Source organism: Loxodonta africana, chromosome 18 (genome assembly GCF_030014295.1).
Source record: "Loxodonta africana isolate mLoxAfr1 chromosome 18, mLoxAfr1.hap2, whole genome shotgun sequence".
Lineage (NCBI taxonomy): Eukaryota > Metazoa > Chordata > Mammalia > Proboscidea > Elephantidae > Loxodonta > Loxodonta africana.
The window spans coordinates 24,316,699-24,343,528 of NC_087359.1; the positions used below are offsets into that span (position 1 = coordinate 24,316,699).

The 26,830-nt window shown below is 46.9% G+C and overlaps 1 protein-coding gene across 1 annotated transcript in view; it reads left to right on the forward strand.

The window, feature by feature from the left end:
* Window positions 1-26,830, forward strand: part of FAM20A (FAM20A golgi associated secretory pathway pseudokinase) — a 55,704-nt gene that overhangs the window by 22,146 nt on the left and 6,728 nt on the right. The window contains exons 2-9 of the mRNA XM_010597090.3: window positions 16,531-16,715; window positions 17,846-17,896; window positions 19,959-20,037; window positions 23,353-23,445; window positions 24,259-24,374; window positions 24,936-25,116; window positions 26,170-26,279; window positions 26,690-26,771. Coding sequence (XP_010595392.2) covers window positions 16,531-16,715; window positions 17,846-17,896; window positions 19,959-20,037; window positions 23,353-23,445; window positions 24,259-24,374; window positions 24,936-25,116; window positions 26,170-26,279; window positions 26,690-26,771 — 897 coding nt within the window. The remainder of the gene's footprint in view (window positions 1-16,530; window positions 16,716-17,845; window positions 17,897-19,958; window positions 20,038-23,352; window positions 23,446-24,258; window positions 24,375-24,935; window positions 25,117-26,169; window positions 26,280-26,689; window positions 26,772-26,830) is intronic.

Sequence of the window (26,830 nt, forward strand, 5' to 3'; positions counted from 1 at the left end):
CCTCTACTCTAGTCCACGCAGTAGTGACGGTTCAGTGGTAGAATTCTCACCTTCCGTATGTGCAAGACCAGGTTCGATTCCCAGCCAATACACCTCATGTGCAGCCACCGCCCATCTGTCAGTGGATGCTTGTGTGTTGCTATGAGGCTGAACAGGCTTCGATGGAGCTCCCAGACTAAGGCAGACGAGGAAGAAAGGTCTAGCAGTCTACTTGTGAAAATCAGTCAATGAAAGCTCCGTGAAGCACAGTGATCCACAACCAATCATGGACATGGCTCAGGATCACGGAGACAGCACAGCGTTTTGTTCCATTATGCATGGGGTCGCCATGAATTGGGGGGCTACTCGACCCCAGTTGACAACAACTCTAATCCATGTTCCATCACCTGGTCTTGTGCAGGTAGGTGGCCCTGTTGCTTCTACCAAAAAACCAAAAACCAAACCCAGTGCCGTCGAGTAGATTCTGACTCTTAGCGACCCTATAGGACACAGTAGAACTGCCCCATAGAGTTTCCAAGGAGGGCCTGGCAGATTCAAACTGCCGACCCTTTGGTTAGCTTCTATGCCTAGTTCAAACTCAGGGTTATTTGCTGAGGATGGGTTTCTGGCGTTTGAGGTGAGCCTTCCCAGGCACACCACCCAGCCATTGTCCTCTGAGGCCATTGTCCTCTGAGGCCTTGCCACCACCTTGGGTCACCTCCAGGAAACAGGCCAGACACAGGGCCATGAGCCAACTTGCCTTTCCTAATCTTAGAGAATCTGCATCCTTCCCCAAAAGTTTGTACTTCTTTACCTACTTCCTACTCTCCAGCAAGCTCCTCCCTGCCTGGCATTTTCCTTCACTGAGTTTAAACTTTGAAAAAGAAGAGTTTGTTGTTGTTAGTTGCCATCAAGTCAATGCTGACTCATGACGACCCCATGTGTGCAGAGTAGAATTGCTCCATAGGGTTTTCAAGGCTGAGACCTTTCAGAGGCGCCTCTCCAGGCCTGTCTTCTGAAACACGCCTGGGTGAGTGGGTTCAAACCACCAACCTTTCAGCTAGTAGTCGAGTGCTTGGGGGGAAAACACAGCCAGTGAAGGAGTTAGGGAAGCTTGTTTAAACTTCTGCTTGGTCCTGAATCGTAAACACCCTCTGAGATAAGGAGGCACAGAGGCTTGGCTATTTTCTAATGACAGAAAAAAAAAAAATGACAGGGGTGGGTAAAATGCCTGAAGAACAGAAAGCACGTGACTATCTGAAAAATTTTTCCTACCACATGGTTGACTGCTCATGCTGAGGCGGAAAATAGGCCCAAATCTGCAGTCATTCTCTCAGTTTATAAATCAGATAGAAAAATAACACCATGCAGATTAGCTGAGCTCACAGGCCAAGGCCCTGAAAGAATTTAATCTGGGTGAGCCACAGAGAAATTTGCTTACGAACCAGGAAAACATGTGCCCCAACCCAGCCCCCTGCTGCAAGCCCCTCCACTCAGATCCTCCCATCCTTCAAATGCTGACGCCTAAATGCCGACGCCTATGTGATAAGCATTAAGGCAAAGTTCAGACACTTTAAATATATCTCAGTAAGCCCTGGAGTATTCAAAGAGCTAGGGTGTAGGTTTTTAAGGCTCCTGCTTTTGCTTGGTCCCTTCTGAGTGCCTTTAGCCCCTATTTCTGCTTTCTGCCCTCAGGTAAACGGCACAGGAGAAAGAGGCTATTGATCCAACGTCAGAGTCATTTGCTAATTGTGTGCGTGTGTGTGTTTGCGTGTGTGCGTGTGTGTGTTTGTGTGTGTGTGTGTGTGTGAGAAACATGAATTAGCTAATTTTAGAGTTATACTGTTGGAGGGTGAAAAGAACCAAAATTATGATATCTAAAGGGATCAATACAGGAGCCTAGGTGGTGCAGTGAGTAAGCACTCAGCTGCTAAGGGAAAGTTCAGCAGTTCAAAGCCACCAGTTGAGAAAGATGTGGCAGTCTGCTTCCATAAAGATTACAGCCTTGGAAACCCTGTGGGGCAGTTCTGCTCTGCCCTGTAGGGTCACCATGAGTTGGAATCCACTCAACAGCGGTGGGTTTGGCTTTTTGGTTTAAATGAATCAATATTGCATCTTCTGCAAACAACACATGTGTTGATATCTTATCAATATGCTTGTTAGGTTGGTAAAAGGCTGACGACTAAGTGACTGCTGACTCAAATTTGGTTTTTTAAGCAATTAAACAACATTTTAAATTTTTGCTGTGCAGAAGGTATAGAAGAGTTGTAGGAGTCCCCGAGGAAGGCTTTTGTGCTGTGTACGGCAAATATTAAATTGCACAGAGTCCAAAATCCGTTGTAGCAGTTTTCAGGCCATCGTCGGAGGATTGAGAGCCTTATTTGCTCAGCTCTTAGGTCTATGGCTCTCACCCAGGGTTTCTCGACCTCAGCGCTATTGACATTTTGGGTCAGATAATTGTCTGTCATAGGAGGCTGTCCTGTGCATTGTAAGATGCTTAGCAGCACCCCTTAGCACTCCCCCATGAACTGTGACAACCAAAAACGTCTTCAGACACTGCCAGTGTTGCATGGGGGGTAAAATTGGCCCCGATCATGAACCATTGTTCTATACTAAACCCAAAAAAGATACCAATCTCGCTGCCATCAAGTCAATTCTGACTCATAGCAACACTATAGGACACAGTAGAACTCCCCCATGGTTCCAAGGAGCAGAAGATGGATTTGAATTGCCAACCTTTGGTTAGCAGCTGGGCTCTTAACCATTGCTCTTAACCACTCCACTAGGCGGCAATAAGGAGCCCTGGTGGCTCAGTGGTTAAAGAGCTTGGTTGCTAACCAAAAGGTCAGTGGTTCGAACCTACCAGCCGCTCCGTGGGAGAAAGTTGTGGCAGTCTACTTCGGTAAAGATTTACAGCCTTGGAAACCCTATGGGGCAGTTCTACTCTGTTCTGTAGGGTCGCTATGAGTCGGAATCAACTCAGTGGCAACGGGTTTGATTTAGCACAGGGAAGCAATAGTCTCTTTGGAAAGAAATCAGCTACAGCTGTGGGACCCCCTCAGAATAAACTCGTGAAGTTGCTCTATGAATCATCACGTCACAATTAGCTTGAGGGGCTCCTGGGTCCAGTGCTAATATTTAACGTTTCCCAAAATGTGTTGTGTGCGGCACAGATGGCAGTAGATGTTGCCACATGCTATGGAAAATGGTTTAAGGCATGGTCTGTGAGCAGGAAGCTAGTCTGTGGGACTTCTCAGAGCCTTGACTAGCCTTGTGCGCTCGGTGATTCTCCAAGAGGGGTTATCGTTGGCAGCTCTTCCCAAATTTATTTGCATGGAACCAATGATGTTCATTAGCCATGCTGGTGCTTAGCTCTATGTCCAGGACTAGAATCTGGGAAACTTGGCCCAGCTAGAAGATACCTGCTAGTCCCATGACCTGCTTCTGAGAGCCTCTTAGACCAGGGATTGTTCTTATCCAACCTACCCATGTCTTCAGGTACCAATTGGAAAGTCGTTATAAAGTTAGAGAAGTAGGCTTCTGGCCCAAGTTAAAGTCCCAGCTACTAGAATGTTCCTCTTAGCTTGCCATAGGCATGTAGCTCAGTCTGGGGACATTAATTTGTTAGACCATCCAAACTCAGCAAGATCTGAGCAAAATGGACAATTCTGGCTACTTCAATCAGATCATAAGGGATTTTTAAAAAAGTCACATTTTGAGTCTTGAGAACCTTCCTAATTGTATCTAGAATTTCTGGGTTAGCTAAACAAGTCACTTTATGCCTGGGCGCCCAACTACGTGTACCTAACATTTTCTGACGGTGACTCCACCAAGAATCAGCTTCCTTGCCTTTTCGGCTTCTAGTGGCCACCTGTATTCCTTGCCCATGGCCTTGTCCTCTGTCTTCAAAGTGCATCACTCCAGTCTCTGCTTCTATCATGACATTATCTTGTTCTCTTCTGTGTGCCAAATTTCCCTCTGCCTCTCTCTTATAAGGACCCTTGTGATTATATTTAGGGCCCACTGGGATGAACTTATTGCAGTCAAGTCAATTCTAACTCTTGGTGGCGCCATGTGTTACAGAGTAGAATTGATCCATAGGGTCTTCTTGGCTGTAACCTTTACAGAAGAACATCACCAGGCCTTTCTTCCACAGTGCAGCTGGGAAGGATAATCTCCAGGATTATCCAGGATAATCTCCTCATCTCAATATCATCAGTTTAAGCACATCTGCAAATTCCTTTTGCCATGTGTTCTGGGGAATAGGACATGGCTGTCTTTTGGGGAAGAGTCCCTGGGTGGTGCAAATGATTAATGCTCTTGACTGCTAACCGAAAGGTTGGAGGTTCAAATCCACCTAGAGGAGCCACAGAAGAAGGCAGTCATTGAAAATCCTATGGAGTGCAGTTCTACTCTGACACATGTAGGGTAGCCATGATTCAAGGTCACCTCCAGGGCAACTGGTGGTCTTTTGGGGAGCCATTATTCAGCCAACAACAGGGCACCTCCCAGGGATTGCACAGTAGAAGGACGTGCTTTGCCACCAGAAAGCAGGACTCAGGTAACTGGGATATTTAACAGAAGGTACAAATAATTCTTGACAGTCTTCCTTCCTCCACATAAAGCACAGAGGTCCCTACATAAATGGAGCCCCAGAAATCATAATAACAGTAATTCACATAAGCAAGCATTGATTTGAATATGTAACCCTCACCAAAATCCCATAGCATGGGCACATTCATTAGCCCTGCTTTTCAGATGGAGTGAGGAACAGAGAGGTTAGATAAGTTACCCAAGGTCACACAGCTTTAAGTGGAGGAGCCAGGACTCAGGAGGAGGGACCTACCTCTCCTGCCCTACCCCTCTCTAGATAATGCAAACCCATTACCAGTAGTGACTCGACTTACAGATACTGGAGTATCGCCACCAACCCCTAAAAGTTAAGCTTTGATTTGTGAGCAGCCCAAAACAAACACACCTACGGGGCTGAAAGACAGACTCCAAGTGTGGAAAGCACTTCTGTCCTGGGAAGTGAAATGAGGAGCAATTGGGGAACTCATCTTGGGATCTGGAGATGGCTGCAGCTCCGCCTTACTGATACTGCCTCCCAGTTCCAGCCAGACTTCCCTTGACCTCAAGGGCACAGAGATAAACAGGTGAGGTGGCAAAGGAACAGAAAGGATGAAATGGGGAATATGCTTTTTGCATCCTTGGGGTGGAGGCAGCGGCGACTCCCGCCTGTTTATGGTGATCAACAGGATTTTGATGATGATTCAACCAGTTCTGCTGAAGGTACCTTTTGGGGGAACATGGGTCATCATACACGATTCTATAGTGAACACATACTGCCAGCAGGAACCCAGTGCTTGGGTCTCAGAATAAAGTCTATTGGAACGCCGAACGCTGAATAGCCATTTCCGAAAGCCCGTGCCCTTCCCAGCCCCAGTCATTGCCACTCAATGCTATCGTTCTGATGTTCTCATATTCAAGGTACCGGGTAGCAAAGTCAAGGAAGTCTGTTAGATAAAGCCCCTGACTTCCCTAAAATAACGCATCTGAAGATGACAGAAACAAAACAAAACAAAAAAACCAAAGCTGTTGATTCCAACTCATAGCAACCCCATAGGACAGAGTAGAATTGCTCCCATAGGGCTTCCAGGGAGCAGCTGGTGGATTCGAACCGCCAACCTTTTGGTTAACAATCATACCTCTTAACTACTGCACCACCAGGACTCCTAAGATGACATATTAGCATTTCTGGATTGCAAATTGCACGATCGCCTGATGGAGGCAAATTTACCGTGAAGCTGGTAAACCTGTAGCTCAGGGCCCCTCTCATGCAGTACTGGGAGCTGTGGAATGTTCTAGGTGGGGAAGGAGCCAAGGTGCAATCAGAAATTAAAAGGACCTAAGTCTTCAAAGCACTAGCAATTTGTGGATATCTTTTCTCATCCTAAATAAAGTCACGTTCATACTTCATTTTATATTCATACTTTACTATTTTCCTCAAAGAAGGCCCCCCAAATTATATATGCTTCAGGCCCCACAAAACCTGCACCCTTCTTGGTGACAGATAAATCGAATAATATGAAGGAGAATTTCTCCAAACTTATCACCACCATGAAAAAAAAAAACCTCTGAGAAAATATTCTCTCTGAGACCGATGGCAAGGATAAGAGCATTGAAACAGACATATGGATCAAACAGATGCACAAATTTAATTTGAAAGCTCTAATGCTTTTATAATTGTCTTTATAGCAGAGTGCTTTAGGAAAGTCATAGAATGAATAAGACCAACCTTATGAGTTCCATTCTGACAAAGAGTCCTAGCGCAATTCCCGTGTTAATGAGATTTCGCCCAGTATCGGTGCCAATTCCTAAAGCTTTTATAGCAGAAAATTTTTCAGGCATGTCAGAACCACCTGTCTGTCCATTTGTCCTACTGTGGTGGCTTGTGTGTTGCTATGATGCTGGAAGCTATGCTACCAGTATTTCAAATTCCAGCAGGGTCGCTCATGGTGGACAGGTTTCAGTGTAGCTTCCAGACTAACACAGACTAAGAAGAAAGGCATGGTAATCGACTGTCGAAAATTAGCCATTGGAAACCATATGGATGACAAGAGAATAGTGTTCCATAGAGTGCTAGAAGGTGAGCTCTCAAAACACAGTGGCCTCAACAGTGGACTCAAACATACCAACGACGGTGCAGGACCGGCAGCGTTTTTTTCTGTTGTTACATGGGGTCAACATGAGATGGAGCTGACTCAATGGCAACTAACAATAAGAATCAGTTATTTATGGAGCATTTGCTGTGTGTATAGCTTTCACCAAATACCAAGGAGGACACAAAAGAAATTGTAAGCTGGTCCTTGCCCCCAAGACACTTAGAGTTTAGAAGAAAACCTGAGGCTATGAATTCTTCAGCTGTGGCTCCATCTGTCTTCTGATGCTCTGGCATGATAACCAGTCGTCTGAGTTTCCAACAAAGAGAATGTTGCCTGAGTGCCCGGCAGCCCCATTCCCCCACCTCCCTCTCACTGCTCTGGGTCCTGGGCACAGATGACCAGATCGCCCTCAACCTCCACAGGTCATCTGTCCTCACCCAGGTCACAGGGCAGGGGGACCCTGTCATGCCTCTCCACACTGCAAGTCACCTCCTAGAGTCGGTCAGAAATAAACAGCTCCAGGAAAGGAGAGGGAATTTAAGCACTTAGAAAATAATCAACGAATTATCGCCGTATTCCTCCCCAGGGGGCCTCAACATGAGCTCTTAAAGCAGAGAGTGTCATTTCTCACAATAGCTCTGTAACCAGTGGGACTTGGCAAAATATAAATCCTAAGTTATAAAATTTCAATAGCTGTATTGAGAGGCCTTAACATCATTGCTTTTGGAAGGGAGCTTTCGGCCAGATGCCAAAGGAAGACTGGTTATGTCAGCTGAAAAGATAGAAGCTGTTTCCCAGGATCAGTTTGGTCTGTCCTGACTCAGGAGAATCAGGAAGCATTGGAGATAACAGGGTAGGGAAGAAGGCAGGCTGGGAGGTGGGATTTCTGGGAATTTTAACTTTATGGCAAACATATGATATCCAAAACCATACAAGTCAACCTCTCAAACTGAGCTTAAGCTTGTTCCCTTGTGTGATTACCATTAAATATCTTTCCAGAAAACATACAGAGAGCAATTTTTTTCTTAAAATTAATCTGTATTAGGTTTAATATCAGTGTATGCTGGAATACTGTGATTTGAAAAAATATAAGAAATTTTTTTAAGATACGTTTTTTTATTGTACTTTAGATGAAAGTTTACAGAACAAACCAGCTTCTCATTAAACAGTTAGTACACATATTGTGTTATGACATTGGTTACCAACACCACAACATGTCAACACTTTCCCTTCTCAACTTTGGGTTCCCTATTACCAGCTTTCCTGTCCCCTCCTGCCTTCTAGTCCTTACCCCAGCACTGGTGTGCCCCTTTAGTCTCATTTTCTTTATAAACTATGTTATGCCAATTGAGCTAGAGAGACCGTGGGAAACAGCCCTCAGCCCAGTAATTCGGCCCCTCAAGGAGCTTGGATGTGTCCATGAAGCTTCCATGACCTTGCCTTGGACAAGTTGTGCTGGCTTCCCTAGTAACAGAGAGCAATTTGCATAAAGCTGAAACTTGAGTTAGATCAGTGCTGCCCAGTAGAACTTCCTGCGATGTCAGAAATATGAAAGAATGCATTCCAAGTTCAAGAAACAACATGAGGCAGAGAAGAAAGTAGGGGAACATTAAACATAAAGCTTAGGTGGGAGTGTAATGGGGACAAAAAGGACTAAAGATTAAAAGGGGTTATATTGGGGAATAGGACCCTGGGTGGTGCAAACGGTTTGTGATCAGCTACCAGGTTGGCAGTTCAAATCCACCCAGCAGCACCATGGAAGAAAGGCCTGGTAATCTGCTTCCATAAAGACTATAGTCAAGAAAATCCTATGGAACAGACCTACTCTGCAACACACAGGGTCCCCATGAGTCAAAATCAACTAGAAGCCAATGGGTTTGGTTTTGTTTTGTTCTAATTGGTGATTGTTAGAGTACGGAGTTTGGAGTACATTTAACAGGCAAGAAAAACCAGCGGAAGGATTTTGTAAAAGAAACGTGATGGGGGCTGTGCTTTGGGCTGTTAGTTTGGCATTAACAGGGGGATGGGAGGAGCCCCTGTGGTGCATTGGTTAAAGCGCTTGGCTGCTAACCAAAAGGTCAACAGTTAGAACCCACCAGCTGCTCCACAAGGGGAAGGTGGCAGTTGGCTTCCATAAAGATTTACAGCCTTGGAAACACTATGAGGCAGTTCAGGCCTGTCACATAGGGTAGCTATGAGTTGGAATCGACTCAATGGCATGGATTTGGCTTTGGGTAACCTTAGGAATTGACAGTTTGCTTTTCATTTTTGGAAAGCAAATGGAGGTCTTGACTTCCTCTTTTGATATTATCCCAGCGTCTCCACTTTAGCAGCCAGTCTGAGAGTATTTGTAGTGTCTCTATTTGCATGTGAGGCTTTGGTGGTTCAGTGGTAGAATTCTCACCTTCCATGCAGGAGACCGAGGCTCCATTCCCAGTCAGTGCATCTCATTCACAGCTACCACCCGTCTGTCAGGGAAGGCTTGCGTGTTGCTACGATGCTGAACAGGTTTCAGCGGGAGCTTCCAAACTAAGATAGAGTAGGAAGAAAGGCCCGGCAATTTACTTCTGAAAATCAGCCAGTGAAAGACCTGTGCATCACAACTGTCCAATCCACAACTGATCATGGAATGCCTCAGGACTGGGCAGCACTTTTTTCCCTCCCGTGGGGCGACCATGATTGAGGGGCCAAATGAATGGCAGCTAACAACGACACAGCATATTTGCATGGTTTGGTACCAAAATAATTTTAAAATAGCTCACCCTCAACCCACAAGGAACCTGTAAATGCCATAGAGGCATCTGGGCCCTGAAAGGAAGCCCCGGTGGTATAGTGGTTAAGAGCTCCCACTACTAATCAATCAAGTGGGGTCAAACCTCTTTCTTCTGTGTCCTCAAGACAAGGAAATTAGGCACCAAGGACATATTTCCAGACCTGAAGCCATGTGGCAAATGGCCAGGAGTGTGGGGAGCCCGTCTATTATGGTTTGAATTGTGTCTCCTAAAAATATGTGTTTTACATTCTGCATCCCACTTTGGAGAGTGGGATCTGGGGTCTTAAACACTAGCAAGTGGCCATCTAAGATGCATCAATTGGTCTCAACCCGTCTGGAACAAAGGAAAATGAAGAACACCAAAGACACAAGGTAATTATGACCCCAAGAGGCAGAAACGGCCACATAAAGCAGAGACTACATCAGCCTGAGACCAGAAGAACTAGTGGTGCCCGGCTACAACCGATGACTGCCCTGACAGCGAACACAACAGAGAACCCCTGAGGGAGCAGGAGAGCAGTGGGATGCAGACCCCAAATTCTTGTAAAAAGACCAGACTTAACGGTCTGACTGAGATTAGAAGGACCCTGGAGGTCATGGTCCCCAGACCTTCTGTTAGCCCAAGACAGGAACCATTCCCAAAGCCAACTCTTCAGACAGGGATTGGACTGGACTATGGGATAGAAAATGATACTGGGGAAGAGTGAGCTTCTTGGACCAAGTAGACACACAAGATATGTTGGCATCTCCTGTCTGAAGGGGAGATGAGAGGGTAGAGGGGGTCAGAAGCTGGCTGAATGGACACCAAAAGAGAGAGCGGAGGGAAGGAGCGTGCTGTCTCGTTAGGGGGAGAGCAGATTAGAAGTGTATAGCAAGGTGTTTATAAATTTTTGTATGAGAGTCTGACTTGATTTGTAAACTTTAACTTAAAGCACAACAAAAATTAAAAAAAAAAAAATGTGTTTTAAATCCTAACCCCTATACCTATGGTTATAATCCCATTTAAGATTGAGTCTTTTCCTTTGTTATTTTAATGAGAGCATTAGCTTAGAGTGTGTCTTAAGTCCATCTCTCTGGAGACATAAAAGAACAGATTAAGCAAGCAGCAAAAGAGTAGGGACGGGAAAGATAGATGCCAAAGCATAAGAGGATTTCTGAGGAAGAAGCTAAAAAGAGACAAAGACCTTCCTCCAGAGCCAACAGAGAGACAAAGCCTTCAACTTGAGGCGGCACCCTGAACTTGGACTTCTGGCCTCCTCACTGTAAGAAAATAAATTTTTGTTAAAACCACCCACTTGTGGAATTTCTGTTGTAGCAGCACTAGATACGTAAGACACCGCCCAGCCCCTGAGAACCTTCTCCATCCTCCCTGGGTGCACTGAGTCACCCCATCTTCCGTCCTAATCTGGAACACGCCCTGGCTAGTTAATACCCCACCCAGGGACTGTCCTCCATCCCATGAGGAAACAGGGCAAGTTGACACCCTCCAGACACTGAGCTCAGGAGCAAATGAAGAACCCAGCTCTTTCTTAGCCCCACTGGAGCAGCCAAGGTGCTCAGCTCCAGCTTCCCACCCCTCCCCACACTAGCAGACTCCTTTTGTGTCCCCAACCCAGACCTGCCTGAATAGTTAAAGGACGGAAACCACGGTTCCCTCTAACGCCTCGGTAATGTGGCCACTGCACCGAGGTACCTCAGACAAGCTGCAGCGGATTCCAAGGTCCCTGGATCATCTGCAACCTCACGGAGATGCCAAAGCATGCAAACAGCATGTCTAACCAACAGTGTGGCGTAGATGTCGATCCCTTGCTGTATGGGATGGTCCAAGGGATTTTGCTCTGGCTTGCAAAGCTGGTTGTTTCTAACTATACAGTAGAACTGTGTTGTTAAAACTCGTCGTCCACCTGGTCTCTAGTCTCCATAGACAGTAAAAATAATAAAAATAACAACCATCCGTGGATATCACTACACTGCTCTGTGCTTGGATATCACTACACTTAATTCTCATGACATGCAACGAGGTAGGTGGCAGTATCCGCATTTTACCCAACAGGTAAACTGAGGCTCAGCAGGCATAAATTGCTTCTTAGGACGGGCCTTGTCTTAAGTTTTCTCATTTGCAAATTAAGGAGAAGAATATGCGTCTCATGGGATGGTTGTAGGAGCAGATGAGAAAGATGAGAAGTTGTGTGTATGGCAACAGCACCCAGCACAATCCTTGAGGTCATGTCACTGGTAAAGGGCAGAACTAAGGCTTCACGACCCTACTGTTCCACTCCTGATAGTTCTTGCTCAACTCACCGTGCTTATGAATGTCTGTCTTCTGTAATACACTCACCTCATTCCAGCAGAGGTAAAACTTTATCATTGTCATCGTTGTCACAAAAAACAGGCCGCAGGTTTTGATGGCACAAATGGTTTAGCGCTCGACTACTAGTTGGAAGGTTGGCTGTTCGAACCCACCCAGAAGCACGTCGGGAGACAAGCCTGATGACCTGCTTCCAAAAGGTCACAACCTTGAAAACCCTAGAGAGCAGTTCTACGCTGCATACTGCTGCATACTGCATACTGTCACCACGCGTCGGAATCAACTCTACGGCAACATCCTTTATTAGGGAGAGCCAAGAAGAGGTTCATGCTGGATATGGGGACATTTCAGATGGCCCTTGAAGGAGAAGATTCTAACCAAAATGGGCTGAAGTCCTGGAAGCATTCCAAGAAAAAAGATACAGGGTGGTTGAGAAATGCACCTATCATGCTGACCCAGGTGTAAGATAAGATCAGGGAAGCGGTTTTGTTTCAAAAATAAATAAGTCTTGAAAATTCAAGGCCCTACTAGTCATGAACAAGTTCCTAACCGTTCTTGGATCCTGTGAAGCAAATGAGATGACCAGCCTCCATCCCTCCGTGGTTTGGGCTGTGTAACCTGAGAGCTGTTCCATTTTAGATGGAGAATGTACTCTCCAGTTTGACAGACCCCCCACTGCTCCTTATTGCCCTCCATACTGTCTTCCTCACTCATTTATGCTGCCTGCCTGTTTCCCAAAACCAGTGCAATGTGTGACACGTTAGAAGGGAGATTCACCTCTTTCGGGGTGAGTAACAGACACCCAACCCAAACCAGCTAAAGGGAACCTCCAACCTCTCCATTAGCAGCCGAGCACATTAACTGCTCGCACCACCCAGGGACTCCTCCAGAAACAACCAAACTAGTTGCTGTGGAGTCGATTCCAACTTATGGCCACCCCATGTGTGTCAGGGTGGAACTGTGGTCCAGGATTTTCATGTCTGTCACCTTTTGGACGTAGATCACCAGGCCTTTCATCCAAGGCCCTTCTGGGTGGACTCAAACCTCCCACTTTTTGATTAATAGCCAAGCATGTTAACCTGCTGTACTACCTTGCAACTCCCCCAGAAGGAACGGATACTCTAATTTCAGGCAAGGTTTCTGACAAGACATAAACTCTTAACAGCTCTACCTTAACCACTAAAATAACAATGGAAAGGACCTAGTGATAACCTTTCTTCCCTCCCCCTCCCCAGGCCAAGAAGGGTTGGGTCCCTGGCTCTGGCTAGGGTAGAATAAACAAAACCCATTGCCCCTGAGTCAATTCCGACTTAGAATGACCCTCTAGAACAGAGTAGAACTACCTCAGAGGGTTTCCAAGGCTGTAAACCTTTACTGAAGCAGACAGCCACATCTTTGTCCTGCTAGTGGGTTCAAACCACCAACCTTTTGGTTCGCAGCCAAGCACAACCACTGCACCACCAGGGCTTCCTAAGGGCAGGACAGCAAACCAGAAAGCCTGTGTTTCCCCCCTGGCACTACATGTGAAAGTTTCAAAGAGCAATTTGTCCTTGTCCAGAAGTTCCACTCAATTTGCTACCTTTGTTCTTTGATTTGGGTCTGAATCCCCGACTGTTGTCCTAGCTGGAATTCATTAGCTCTCAGCTCCGCTAAAGAAAGCTCGCCCTCCTCCCACTGCTCTCCCCAAACCCGGCTCAGCCAGGCTATTTTCTTCTCTCTCTCCTAACTTACTTGCCCGGCTACACCAGTTCAGGGTGACTGACTGAGCTAAGGACTGTCCGTTTCTTCCTCCAGACTCCCGAGAGAGGCTAGGGGCCACAGAACTTTGTCCTCAGAGAAGCTTTGGAAACTGGAGCCTTGGCCCACGATTTTTAAAAATGAAGATAAATGTTAAGTAAGGAAAATCTGGCAACAATTTGCCCTTCCACTTCATTTTCACAAAGTGCTAGTTCTCAAGCAGTTGAAGATTTGTCACTTTAGATAATTATATCAGAAGTACAAATTGCTCCTTTCCCTGGGGGGAGAGGGTAGCTGGGCTCAGGGGCCTGCTGTTGACCTTCAGAGGAGAAGCATGTTTTTAGCCCCTGTTGTCACACCCCTAAGCTGGAAGACTGTTCCAGGGCTTTCTCTCTTGGGGGAGAAGTACCAGACATCTTTCTTTCTACTGCTCATGAGACCAAAATCTTAAAATAATAGACTGTCCCCTTGCCTTGCATTGTCTCTTCTGTGTATATATACATCTGTCAGGGCTATGTGGGGGACAGTGTCTCATTATTACCATACTTTGATAGTTGGCTTTACCAGCAGAGGGCAGAAAACACAAACTGGCTGCCAGTTTTTGTGGTTGTGGTTGTTTGGCCCACACGGGATTCTTTTTTAGTTATTTTTAAAAGGAGGTTTCCAAAATCTGATCCATACCTGGATTTCTAGCTTTACTTGAAAACTCAAAATAAATGTTTCACCAGAGAAAGGTAAGCTTCATCAGGACAATGAATTTGTTTTGTACGCAGCTCTAGCTCTAGAGCACAGATTAATGTCTGGCAGTAAGTAAATATTGAATGAATGGCAGGGCATGGCTACTGTCAGCCTGAACTTAGTAGCAGCTGTTACCCTTGAGATGGAGAATGTGCTCTCCAGTTTGTCACATTCCCCACCACACCTTATTGTCCTTCAGCGGGCCTTCCTCACTCCTTTATGCTGCCTGCCTGGCTTCTGTAGGCACTTAATCCATGGCCCCTCTTGCCATGAGAGTTCTGCATCTTTGGTTTTAAAAGCCAGCAACCTACTTCTCTTCTCTTGAGTGATCTTGGAGAACTCAGAAATATAAGTCCCAGCCTAACGCTGCTAAAACTCCCCAGTGGCTAAATAAAGCCGAAAAATTTCAAGATGTAAGAAACAAATATTACTTAGGGTGTATTTTTTAAATAAATAAAACTATATGATTAAAATGAGACCAATTAGCTTTTTAGCCTCTTTTTTGTGAACAAAATCTGTATCCGTTTTCTGTTACCAAATTACCATAACAAATTACCAACAAACTTAGAGGCTTAAAACAACATCAGTTTATTGCCTCACAGTTCTGGAGGTTAGAAGTCTGGGATGGCATGACTGGGTTCTCTGCTCAGGGTCACACAAGGCTAGAATCAAGGTGCTGGCTGGCTCCATGCTCATCTGGAGCTCGGGGTCCTTTTTCAAGTTCATTCCTGTTATTGGTAGAACTCATTTTCCCACAGTTATAGGACTGAGGTCCCCGTTTCCTTTCTGGCTGTCAGTCGGGAGCTGCTGTCAGTCTTTGTACGTGGGGCCGTCCATCTTCAGAGCCAGCAACAGTGCGTCAAACCCTTCTAATTCTTTGGATATCTCTGACCTCTCCACCTGCTACCAGTCAGAGAAAGCTCTCTGCTTTTAAGGACTCATGTGATTAGATCAGGTCTAGCTGGATAACCTCCTTATCTAAGGTCAACTGAAGGAGCTCTGGTGTTGAAGCAGTTAAGCACTTGGCTGCTAACCAGAAGGTTCACGGTTTGAACTCACCCAGCAGCTCCAAGGGAGAAAGACCTGGTGATCTACTCCTGTGAAGATTACAGCCTAGGAAACCCTATGGGGGCAGTTCTATCCTGTCACATGGGGTTGCTATGAGTCGAAAATTGACTCGACAGCACTTAATAACAGCAAGGTCAACTGTGCTGTAATGTAACATGATCATGGGGGTGATACCATATCCACAGGTCCTGGGGATGAAGGCATGGAATCTTGGGGGGAAATTTTAGAATTCTGCCTACCACAAAATCTGTCATACATCTGTGATGTGTAATCTCCCAATGACAAATAATTCAGTCTTTGGCTGCATTAGTAGAAGGAAAACCTCTAGAACGGGAGTGATGGTTGTCTGGCCATCCTCTGCACTGAGAGATCTGTGCCTGGACCATCGCATTTCATTCTGGGGGCTAGAAACAAGAGAGACATGGAAATGCATAGCCAAGTTTGTGAAATGATTCAAATCCCTGGCCAAGGAGGAGCAGTTAAAGGGCCTCAGAAACTTAACCTGGAAATGGAAAGGTGCCGAGGTCACCTGTTAACCATCTTCGAATATTTAAAAGGCTCTATATGAGAGGAATTTGTTCTGGATAACCCTGGTGGGTGAAAGTAAGGCTCACTGATGAAAACTACAGAAAGATTTTGGCTCTGTGTTGAAAAGTATCTTCTAATAATTAGAGCTGGACTGATTGATTGAGCTACCCTGGATGTGGTGCACCTCCTTCAGTGGGGCCCGTCAAGTATCGAATAGGCCACTCTTTGGTAGGAATGTCATGAAGAGAATGGGAGGTTGGGTTTGATGATCTTTCAGGACTCTTCCAACTCTGAGATCATTACTCAGTGGTCTTGGTTTACCTTACAGTTGCTTCTTTGGTCAACGCCTTCTGTTTGTATCTCCTCTACCTTGTATGCTTGTCTTTGCCCTCATCCATGATGTTGGGTATCGCAGTCTGGAATTCAATCCCTAAGTCTTTTGTTCCCGTTGGCTGTTTCAGAATCAAGGTTGTTCTGGGAAGACTCATTAAGCAAATGCTGTGCTCCTTAGGGTTTTCAATGGCTGATTTTTCAGAAGTAGATCACCAGGAGCCTCTGGGTGGATTCAAACTGGCAACCTTTCAATTAGCAGCCAAGTGCAACACCCAGGGGCTTCAGGCAGCACAAAGGCTGGTATCTACTAGGTGCTTCATAAACTTGTTGAATAACAAGGTGCATCAGCAGGTCCTTGTATTCTTGTTCCACCAATAAGAAAACTCTTCCTGATCTTTCAGACGACACAAGATGTACAAAGAGCAGCTGAACCTCACCTCCCTGGACCCCCCACTGCAGCTCCGACTCGAGGCCAGCTGGGTCCAGTTCCACCTGGGTATCAACCGCCATGGGCTGTACTCCCGGTCCAGTCCCATCGTCCGCCAACTTCTCCATGACATGGGGCATTTTCCCACCATCAGTGCTGGTGAGGTTCATGGGATCAGGTGGGGTGACTTTTTCCCAGACAGGCTGGGTAAACCATATCAGGCCGGGCTTCAGGGAAGTATATTAAAGGGTTGACTCTGACAACACATAGATGGAATAATAATTATAAGAACATAGACATTGATCTTCTTTCCTTTTGAAAGAGATCTTGAAACTGTAATCTCATCACAGCCTCATAAGGGAAACATAAGTAGGTGTTCTTTGCACTTACTTAATGAAAGTCATTGCTACCTTTTATTGAGTGCTTCCTTTGAACATGGCAACCCCATGTGTGTCAGAATAGAATTGTGCTTCGTAGGGTTTTCAATGGCAAGTTTTTCAGAAGTAGATCTCCAGGCCTTTCTTCCGAGGTGCCTCTGGGTGGATTTGAACCACCAACCTTTCGGTTAGCAGCACACGTAGCATCACTATGAGATGGAGTCTTTTCGCCAGCAATTGAGTCTTACTGGTTTCCTTTGAAAGGAGCCCTGGTGGTGCTGTGGTTAAAGCAATGGACTGGTAACTGAAAGGTTGATGGTTTGAAACCACCAGTGGCTCCACAGGAGAAAGATGTGGCAGTCTGCTTCTGGAGAGATTTATAGCATTGGAAACCCTATGGAGTCGGAATCCACTCAACAGCAACGTGGTTTTTTTTTTTGTTTGTTTGTTTCTTTTGAACGAGGCAATATATTCTCTCTTATACAATGACCTTATGACATGGTCAGTATTAATGCTATTTTACAGATGGGAAAACTGAGATGCAGAAAGGCTAAGTAATTTAGCTAGGACCCGGTGGTGGGGCTAAGATTCACGCATAGGTATGCTGGCTGATGACAGGCCATGCTCCCAAGCACTATGACAGCCTAAGTGACACATTAAGTGATTAGCAGTGCATCGGTCTCCTGGCAGGGTGTGTCCACTGAAGACCCCATGAGCATGGGGACTGGGATAGAGCAGGGTAGAGAATGCAGCCAACTAGAGCTCCAGGAGACCCCTACTGTGAGGCCAAGGGCCCCCAGCCACATGGCAGTATCCCCGTCCCTTGGTCTGCACCTGAGTCCGGGGCCCGGTGTGGGTTGCTCTCTCAGGAACAAGGCTAGGTGTTCTCACTGCCCTTCTTCTCCTTCACAGATTACAGTCAGGACGAGAAAGCCTTGCTCGGAGCGTGTGACTGCACCCAGAGTAAGTGACCAGCTCCCTTGCTGTCACAGTCATGCGAACCCCAGGTGCTGGCAGCAACATGCCCCATCCTGGGGGGTCCCTGGTCAGGAGCCGACGGGGCATGACTCTCTGCCTTTCCCAAGGGAACTCAAAATTGCCTCCCTCCCACCCACAAAGAGGAAAAGGCAAGGAAGAGGGACTCTTGCTGGTCAACATATGGCCCGAGGCCCAGCCTTACCTGCCTATCAGGAGCTTGTTAGAAATGCAGCTCAGGCCCCACCTCCCATTTTCCACATCAGAATCTGCCCTTTAACCAAACTCTCAAGTGATAGGAAAACATTTTCAGATTTAAGAAGCAGTTGTACTAGGCAGTAGTTCACACCCCCAACTGCATGTCTGTCACCTGGGAACTTTTGATTCCTGGTCTGTACCTCCAGGTGTTTTGACTCGATTGTACAGGTGAGGCCCAGGCTCCAGAATTTTTAAAACTCTCCAGGTGATTCTAATGCAACCGAGGTTGAGACCCATTGGGGTAAATGGTTAATAGAACTGAAAAGATAGGAGTGAGCTAGAGCAGAGCTTCTCTGCCAGGGAGCTGGGAGTCCAACAGAGATGGGCCTGGACTCTGACCTGCGCAGGGCCAGAGTAGCCAGGACAGCCCTGGGCACCCAGTCATGAATAGCCTCACCCCTGTCTTAGTCGTCTGGTGCTGCTATAACAGAAGTACCCCAAGTGGTTGGCTTTAACAAAGAGAAACCATTTTCTCACAGTCTAGTAGGCTCGAAGCCCAAATTCAGGGTACAGCTCCAGGAGAAGCCTTTCTCTCTCTCTCAGCTCTCAGGGAAGGACTTGTCATCAATCTTCCCCTTGTCTAGGAGCTTCTTAGCACAGGGACCCCAGGTCCAAAATACACATTATTCTCCTGGCTCTGGTTTCTTGGTGGTATAAGGTCCCCCTGTCTCTCTGCTCACTTCTCTCTTTTATATCTCAAAAGAGATTGACTTAAGACAAAACTCAATCTTGTAGATTGAGTCCTGCCTTATTAACATAACTGCCTCTAATCCGGCCTCACTAACATCGTAGAGGTAGGATTTACAACACACAGAAAAATCACATCAGATGACAAAATGGTGGACAATCACACAATACTGGGAGTCATGGCCTAGTCAAGTTGACACACATTTTTAGAGGACGCAATTCAATCCGTAACACACACTGACCCCAACGTGTGGAACACACATCAGAAATTTCTACATATGATCTGACATGACAACAATTTAGAGGGGCTGTAGGGTCCGGGGCTTATCTTTTCTTTCATTAAACGAATCAGCTCTTAACTCATGGTGACTCCCTGTGTGTCAAAGTAGAGCTGTACTCCGTAGGATTTTCAATGGCAGATTTTTCAGAAGTAGAGATCACCAGGCCTTTCTTCTGAGTCCTCTTGATGGACTTGAATCTCTAACCTTTCGGTTAGCAGCCAAGAGCATTAACCGTCTGGACCACTCAGGGACTCCCTTCTTTTATTAAGCACCAGCCATTTGCCATTTGATAGACCACAAAGGCAAGGGAGACTTGTCCCCACTCTCACGGGGCTCACAGCAGGGCCAGGACAGGGGGAGGCAAGTGAGACACCAAGTTTCAGGAGGCAGCTCTCACTGGTCTCACCCTAGCCCCAGCCCTGGCTTATGGTCTTAAATAGGGAGAGTTAGGGAGAAGCCGACCAGTTTAATATAAAAGAACAAATGGCATAACCACAGTCTCTGTGGGTGCAGCTGAGGCACAAAGGGAAACATTTTTTTTGGCATTTCCATTGGGCAGCTATCTGGGGAAACCTGTTTTGGGTACCCTTTGTCATACCAACATAAAAACTATTGTCTTGAGCCTGCGGACACACTCTCCATGGCCTGGGACCACGGAGATCACCATGCAAGTTTTGAGAAGCAAATCTTGACACCTAGTCTTCAGGGTTTTATTAAATAAGATAAAAAAGAGGAAGTCAGCTGGGTTTATTGAATTAACAAAGGGTCACAGCCCTGACCCTGCACTCAGAAACATCGTTAATGCACCCTCTATCCCATTCCAGTCGTGAAACCCAGCGGGGTCCACCTGAAGCTGGTGCTGAGGTTCTCAGACTTCGGGAAGGCCATGTTCAAACCCATGAGGTAAGTGACTGCCTTCCTCGCCACCAGTCACTAGATCCATAAATTGCATTCTCTAAGCCTGATTGGTACATTACCCAAAAAAAAAAAAAAAAAAAACATTGCCATCAAGTCAAATCAGACTCATGGCGACCCCGTGTGTTGCAGAGTAGAACTGTTCCATGGGGTTTTCATGACTGTCATCTTTAATGAAACAGATTGGCAGGCCCTTCCGTTGCAGCAACCCCGGGTGGGTTTGAACCATCAACCCCTTAGGTTAGTGCAAACTGCTTGCGCCACCCAGGGACCTACATTACGATGTCTTTAATTTTTAAAAGGAGGAAAAACGACTTACACCTACCGTGTTTCATTTGCGGAAAGTACTTGAACTAACAGCCTAAAACCTCTTCTCTTCTCTAGTCAGTTAGAAACAAAATACAAAATTTTCTAACTTTAACCAGCTGGGTTTTGTTTGTTTGTTTGTTTTGGAATATTATGCAAAAATTTCCAACCTTAGGTCACAAAAGCAAGTTTACCTATTCTTAGACCATAACACAGATTTTGATCCCTATTTTTATAAAATGTATCCCCAAACCAAACGTAGTTTCAGTTCACAATGTAAAATTCTTAAAAAATCATGTGTATTTTCCTATACATAATTTAAAGCAAGCAGCGTTTGTTCCTTATGAAGAGGGAAACTGGAAAGTTACCTTTGGAAAATATGTGTCACGGATATAATTACTGTATTTTTAAAATTTGTTGTTAGTTGCTGTCAAGTTCATTCTGACTCATGGCGACTTCACGTGGTTCAGAGTAGAACTGCTCCATAGGGTTTTCAAGGCCGTGACCTTTTGGAAGCAGGTGGCCAGGCCTGTCTTCTGAGGCGCCTCTGGGTCGGTTTGAACTGCCAGGTCTTGGAGATGATGCTTCAGAAAATTCTGAAGGGGTTATCCATTCTGATGGACGGGATTCGGATTTAAAAGGAGACTGGGAAACCTGGAAGGTGCTTCCTAGTTTAGACCTTGGGCGATGCTAATTAGGAGAAGTGAGTCAGCTGAGCAAGGAGGGCTGTCCTGTTAAAATAGAATTCTTTTTAAAATCCTTCTAAAATAGAATTCCTCCTTCTAGCAGGGCCTTTCTGTTTCCAGGGCTAGCTGGTGTTTTTTGGCAAAGTGCATATCACTGTTTCAGTGGCTAAACCAAACCAAACCCACTGCTGTTGACTTGATTCCAACTCATAGCAACCCTGTAGGACAAAGTAGAACTGCCCCATAGGGTTTCCAGGAAGTGGCTGGTGGATTTGATCTGCTGACCTTTTGGTTAGCAGCCTGAGCTCTTAACCTAGGGCTATTTATTTACAGCTTTCTGCAATATTACATTTATTTATACTTAAATTGCTTGGGAGCTGTAGTACATCCCACAGGGTGGCTTATAAAATTATTCCAAGATCATCATTCTTCCATGTTTATTAGTATCTAGACAAAGTCAGCCTAGAGGCCAGAAGCCGCCACTCGATGCCCTTACCGGTTGAAAGGCATCACACTTAGGCAGGCTGGCACTTCTCAGGAACCCATTAGAGGTTTTAAAATGTATATAAATTAACATCCTCTACACTGGCCTCCTTCAAGCCCCTGGCTGGGCCCCCTTTTCATGACCCGGCTGAAGTCCTATTATTTCCTCCCAGTCACCCTAAGGCCCAGAACGTTCTCTGTTCTTCAAACTCCAGTCATATGAAATAGCATTTCTAAGGAACTTTCATTCTTGCCTCACATCCCATCTTTCTGAATCCTTGGACATTTGGCTTTATGCTCGCTCTGGTTCCCCTGACCAGTCCCATCTCTTCTGTAGAACAGTGTCTGCATTTCCTTCCTCAACCTGATGGATTTAAAAAAAACAGCCCCTATCACCAAGGAAGATCGCTGGGTGGCAGAAATGGTTTGTGCTAGACTACTAACCCAAAGGCTGGAGGTTTGAACCCACATACTGGCGCTGCAGAAGAAAGCCTTGGTGATCTGCTTCCATAAAGATTGTCGTTGTTAGGTGCCGTCGAGTCAGTTCCGACTCACAGCGACCCTACGCACAACGGAACACAACACTGCCCAGTCCTGCGCCATCCTCACAATCGTTATGCTTGAGCTCCTTGTTGCAGCCACTGTGTCAGTCCATCTCGTTGAGGGTCTTCCTCTTCTCCACTGACCCTGTACTCTGCCAAGCATGATGTCCTTCTCCAGGGACTGCTCCCTCCTGACAACATGTCCAAGGTGTGTAAGACGTAGTCTCGCCATCCTTGCTTCTAAGGCGCATTCTGGTTGTACTTCTTCTGAGACAGATTCGTTTGTTCTTTTGGCAGTCCATGGTATATTCAATATAAAAGTTTGCTTTCCATAAGATTTAGTTTATTTTATAAGATTACAGCCAAGAAAATCCTATGGAGCAGTTCTTCTCTGTAACACACGGGGGCATTCTACGTCGTCAGAATTGCCTTGATGGCCGTGGGTTTAGGCTTTTTTGGTTTGGTTTTGTTTTTTGTATCACCAAGTAGGAAACTTGGTTTTGGTGGTGCCAATAGGAGCACCACCGTGAACATACCATGGACTGCCAGGTGGACGAACAAATCTGTCTTGGAAGAAGTACAGCCAGAATGCTCCTTAGAAGTGAGGCTAGTGAGACTATGTCTCACATACCTTGGACATGTTATCAGGAGGGACTGGAGAAGGACATCATGCTTGGTAAAGTAGAGGGTCAGGGAAAGAGAGGTAGACCCTCAGCGAAATGGGTTGACCCCGTGGCTGCAACAATGGGCTCAAATATAGCAACGATTGTGAGGATGGATCAGGACAAGGTAGTGCTTTGGTCTGTTATACACAGGGTGGCTATGAGTCGGAAATGACTCGATGGCACACAACAACATAGGAGCCCTGGTGGTGCAATGGTTAAAGCGCTCAGCTGCTAACCGAAAGGTCAGTGATTTGAGCCCACCAGTTGTGACACAGGAGAAAAGACCTGGTGATCTGATCCTGTAAAGATTTCAGCCTAGGAAAGCCTACGGGTAGTTCTACTCTTTCCTCTAGGGTCCCTATGAGTTGGAATCAACTCGATGGCACACAACAACAATTCAGGACAGTATTTTGCAGGAAGCCTGGCTCCTTCTACTTTGTATTGTCTTTTCTTGGCCAAGGGAGCCATGAGCCATTCCAGATTTCTTGCTCCATGATCTGTGTGTACACACAAAAGCATAAAGGCGTTTTATCCATTTCTCTCTGGTCAAGCTTATCAGCTGTCTTCTCAGGCTCACAGCTGAGGTCTGAGTCCAGGGCGTGACTCCTTCCTTCCTTCCAGACAGCAGCGAGATGAGGAGACGCCTGAGGACTTTTTCTATTTCATTGACTTCCAGAGACACAACGCTGAGATTGCCGCTTTCCACCTAGACAGGTAGGGCTGGTCGGGCCCCATGATGCTGATAGCAAGGGCCAATCCAGGGAGAGGGAGCCAGGCAGACCCTCAGGTGGGGCCTCTCTGGCGTTTTTCCTTCTGGCTCTGTATCTTCTTCATACCTCAGCGATGCCTTCAAAGCCAGCATGTCCCATCCAACCCCGCTGATTGAGAAACACAAGGTCTTTTAATGTCACGAAAGGAATAACTTATAAAGAAACTAACTCTGCCATCCTGGTCAACGTGCCACCTCGAGTATGACATCGCCCTTTCCCCCACTTTCCTGATCTGAAAATGGGGAGAATGCGCCCACTCCCATTCAGCCCAGGAGTCTTAAGAGTGTGACCTTAAGAGGTGAAAGCACATTCCTAGACTTCGTAGGCCTTCCTGTTTGTCCAGTCATGTGACTCAGAGTGTAGTCCGTGGGCCACAGCATGGTGACCAGCCAGGAGCTTTTTAGAAAAAAGAAAAACAACTTCTCAGGCTTACCCTTGACCTACTGAATCAGAATCTGCATTTCATCACGTTAAATTATGGGAAGGCTGACTTAAAGCACAGCTGGGATGGTAGGAGAGTTTGCCCAGGAGGCTTTGTGGAATAAGGAGTCCATCCCCTTCTCCCACTGCTTTAGACCTGGAATTGCCCTGGGCACTCTCAGCTGAACACTGCAGAGAACCCCCCCTCAGCAGCCACCCTGCTGGGTATGGTCAGGGACACCAGCCAATTTGAAATGTGCACTGGCCTGGGAACAGGACATCTCCTCCCCACTGCCCAGCTATCCCTCAGATCTGAACATGGCTCCCTCTCTTCCAGGATCCTGGACTTCCGACGGGTGCCACCAACAGTGGGAAAGCTAGTGAATGTCACCAAGGAAATCCTAGAGGTCACCAGGAATGAAATCCTGCAGAGTGTTTTCTTTGTCTCTCCAGGTAGAGTACTGGTTAAAGCAATATCCTGGGTCTAAGGCTATGGTAGCCAGCACGCCTGCCATTGCTTTCGGCAGTGGCCTGACCCCTGTCCGTGGGACCCAGTGTGGGTAATAGATGCATTAGGGCGATGGGTGTATGTTGTCATCATACACTCCCACCTGGTCCACTTGAGCATAACACAAGATGAACTGTGAATGAGAAAGGGTTTTGGGTGAGATGCTAACTAGCCTGTGTGGGCATTGAACCTACAACGCTGACCTCCCTGGAATCACATGTTATCCTTCCAAGGTAACAAAGAACATTCTAATCATACAGCTAGGACAAGTGAGGCTGCGCCCCATGCATGCTTTCTCACTCTGAGACATTTGGAAATTGGTACCCAGGAGGCTCAGTTGAGTGGCATTCACTAGTCCCTACATCTGGAAGTGTGGTGTTTCCTTCTCTTTCTCCTCACCAAGCCGTGCGTTCAGGGTTTCCCTCGCCTCCTAAAGGGTTGCTTGGGGTAGGAAGATGACACCCTCCAAAGCCCTCCTCGTTCCTTCTCTCTCCTCCATCCTCTAGCCAGCAACGTCTGCTTCTTCGCCAAGTGTCCCTACATGTGCAAGACAGAGTATGCTGTTTGTGGCAACCCCCACCTGCTGGAGGGCTCCCTCTCCGCCTTCCTGCCGTCCCTCAACCTGGCCCCCAGGCTGTCTGTGCCCAACCCCTGGATCCGCTCCTACTCGCTGGCAGGAAAAGAAGAGTGAGTCAGCCCCCTGGCCACAGCACCATGCCCTCGGACCTGAAGTGCAGTCCTGCAAGTGACCGCAGTCGCTGTCCCAAGGGCCTGCAGCTAACCTGGCTTTTGGACCCCAAAAGCTGCCTTGATCCTCCTTTGCCTTATTTCATATTGATCCTGGACCAGCTGGCCTGTGTCTGTTCTCTCCCTTTAGTTCATTTTTTCAGTTACAAAGAGCCTACTAAGTACCTAACACTAGGTGCTCGGGGATATAGAAATAATAGACACAGCCTCTACCCTCAAGAAGGTCCATGGTCTAGTAGGGTGGACTGACAGGGAACCAGATGATTACCACACAGTGGGATCTGTGCTGTATGTGAGAGGCACACAAGGAGCCCATGGGAGGGATACCTGCTTCACCTAAGCCTAAAAGACCTATCTTGTTCCTAGTTGTATCCCTAGCACTGACACACTCCCGTGCACATAGTAGGTGCTCAGTTAATATTAGCTGAATGAATGAATCAGTCTGTTGTTCAAGCCACTCTGACTTGTAGTGGGGAGAGAAGTAATCAGGGAAGAATCCCTAGAGGGCACAACCTACCCTAAGGGACTTGTAAAGGCTGAATTAGAGCCAGCCAGATATAAGGAAACAAGAGGGGCGTTTTAAGCAGAGGACCGTGTGTGAGAGAGGGGGATCCCGAGGGGTTTGGGAGAACTGGAAGGCCTGAGTCCAAGAGGCATAGTGAGAGCAGGTGCAGAGGAAGCAGGTGAGCGACACTGTACCAGCCTTACCCCAGCTGCCGTCTTGCCCACCCGATGCGTGGTGCCCAGCCATCAGTACAGTGCCTAGCACAGAGTGGAAGCTTGATAAATGTACAGTGAAAGGACCCAGAACCTTCTCACCACGTGGAATCTGCAGTCTCTCATGTCCTTGCCCAGGATCCTCCTGAATGTACCCACCTACCACCTAAGAAGCTGCCACCAGCCCAGGGGAGGGTTGGGAGGACAGGTATGGGGAGGGCCCCAACACCTTGCCATCTTGGCTTTTCCAGCCGTAGGACTTCTTCTCACCCTCAGGTGGGAGGTCAATCCGCTTTACTGCGACACAGTGAAACAGATCTACCCGTACAATAGCAGCAACCGGCTCCTCAACGTCATTGACATGGCCATCTTCGACTTCTTGATAGGTGGGTCCCTGTGCTCAGGGCACTTGTCAGAGGGCTCAGATGCTGAGCCGGGTGGGGTTCTCAGTCATGTTGGGAGACAGGACCACCTGGATCATGAGGACTGCCTAACCCTGCACTTCTCACATACCGCACAACTGGTGGGAGTCCAAAAGGGCAAAAGTTAACAAAGAGCTAGGAGCTGAAGGGTCATCATCCGTGAGGGAAGCATACAACCCTGCCACCAGGCCCAAGTGGGCCTTGGATTTGAAGCTAATTGTTCCCCTCACCAAGTAGGAAGGTAGGAAGGGTCACACTACACGTGGACCAGTGGGAGAGCCTAGGGCAAGGCCACAGGCCCAAGAGATGAAGAATCCCACCTTCAAGTGCCCACAGGGGCCAGCCCTGGCTCCAAGTTCTCCCCTTCTTTACAGGAAACATGGACCGCCACCATTATGAGATGTTCACAAAGTTTGGGGATGATGGCTTCCTTATTCACCTGGACAATGCCAGAGGGTACGTGTGACTTCGTGTGTCCCCACATGCCCCTCCTGCAGCCAGTCTTCTTTGTGCAG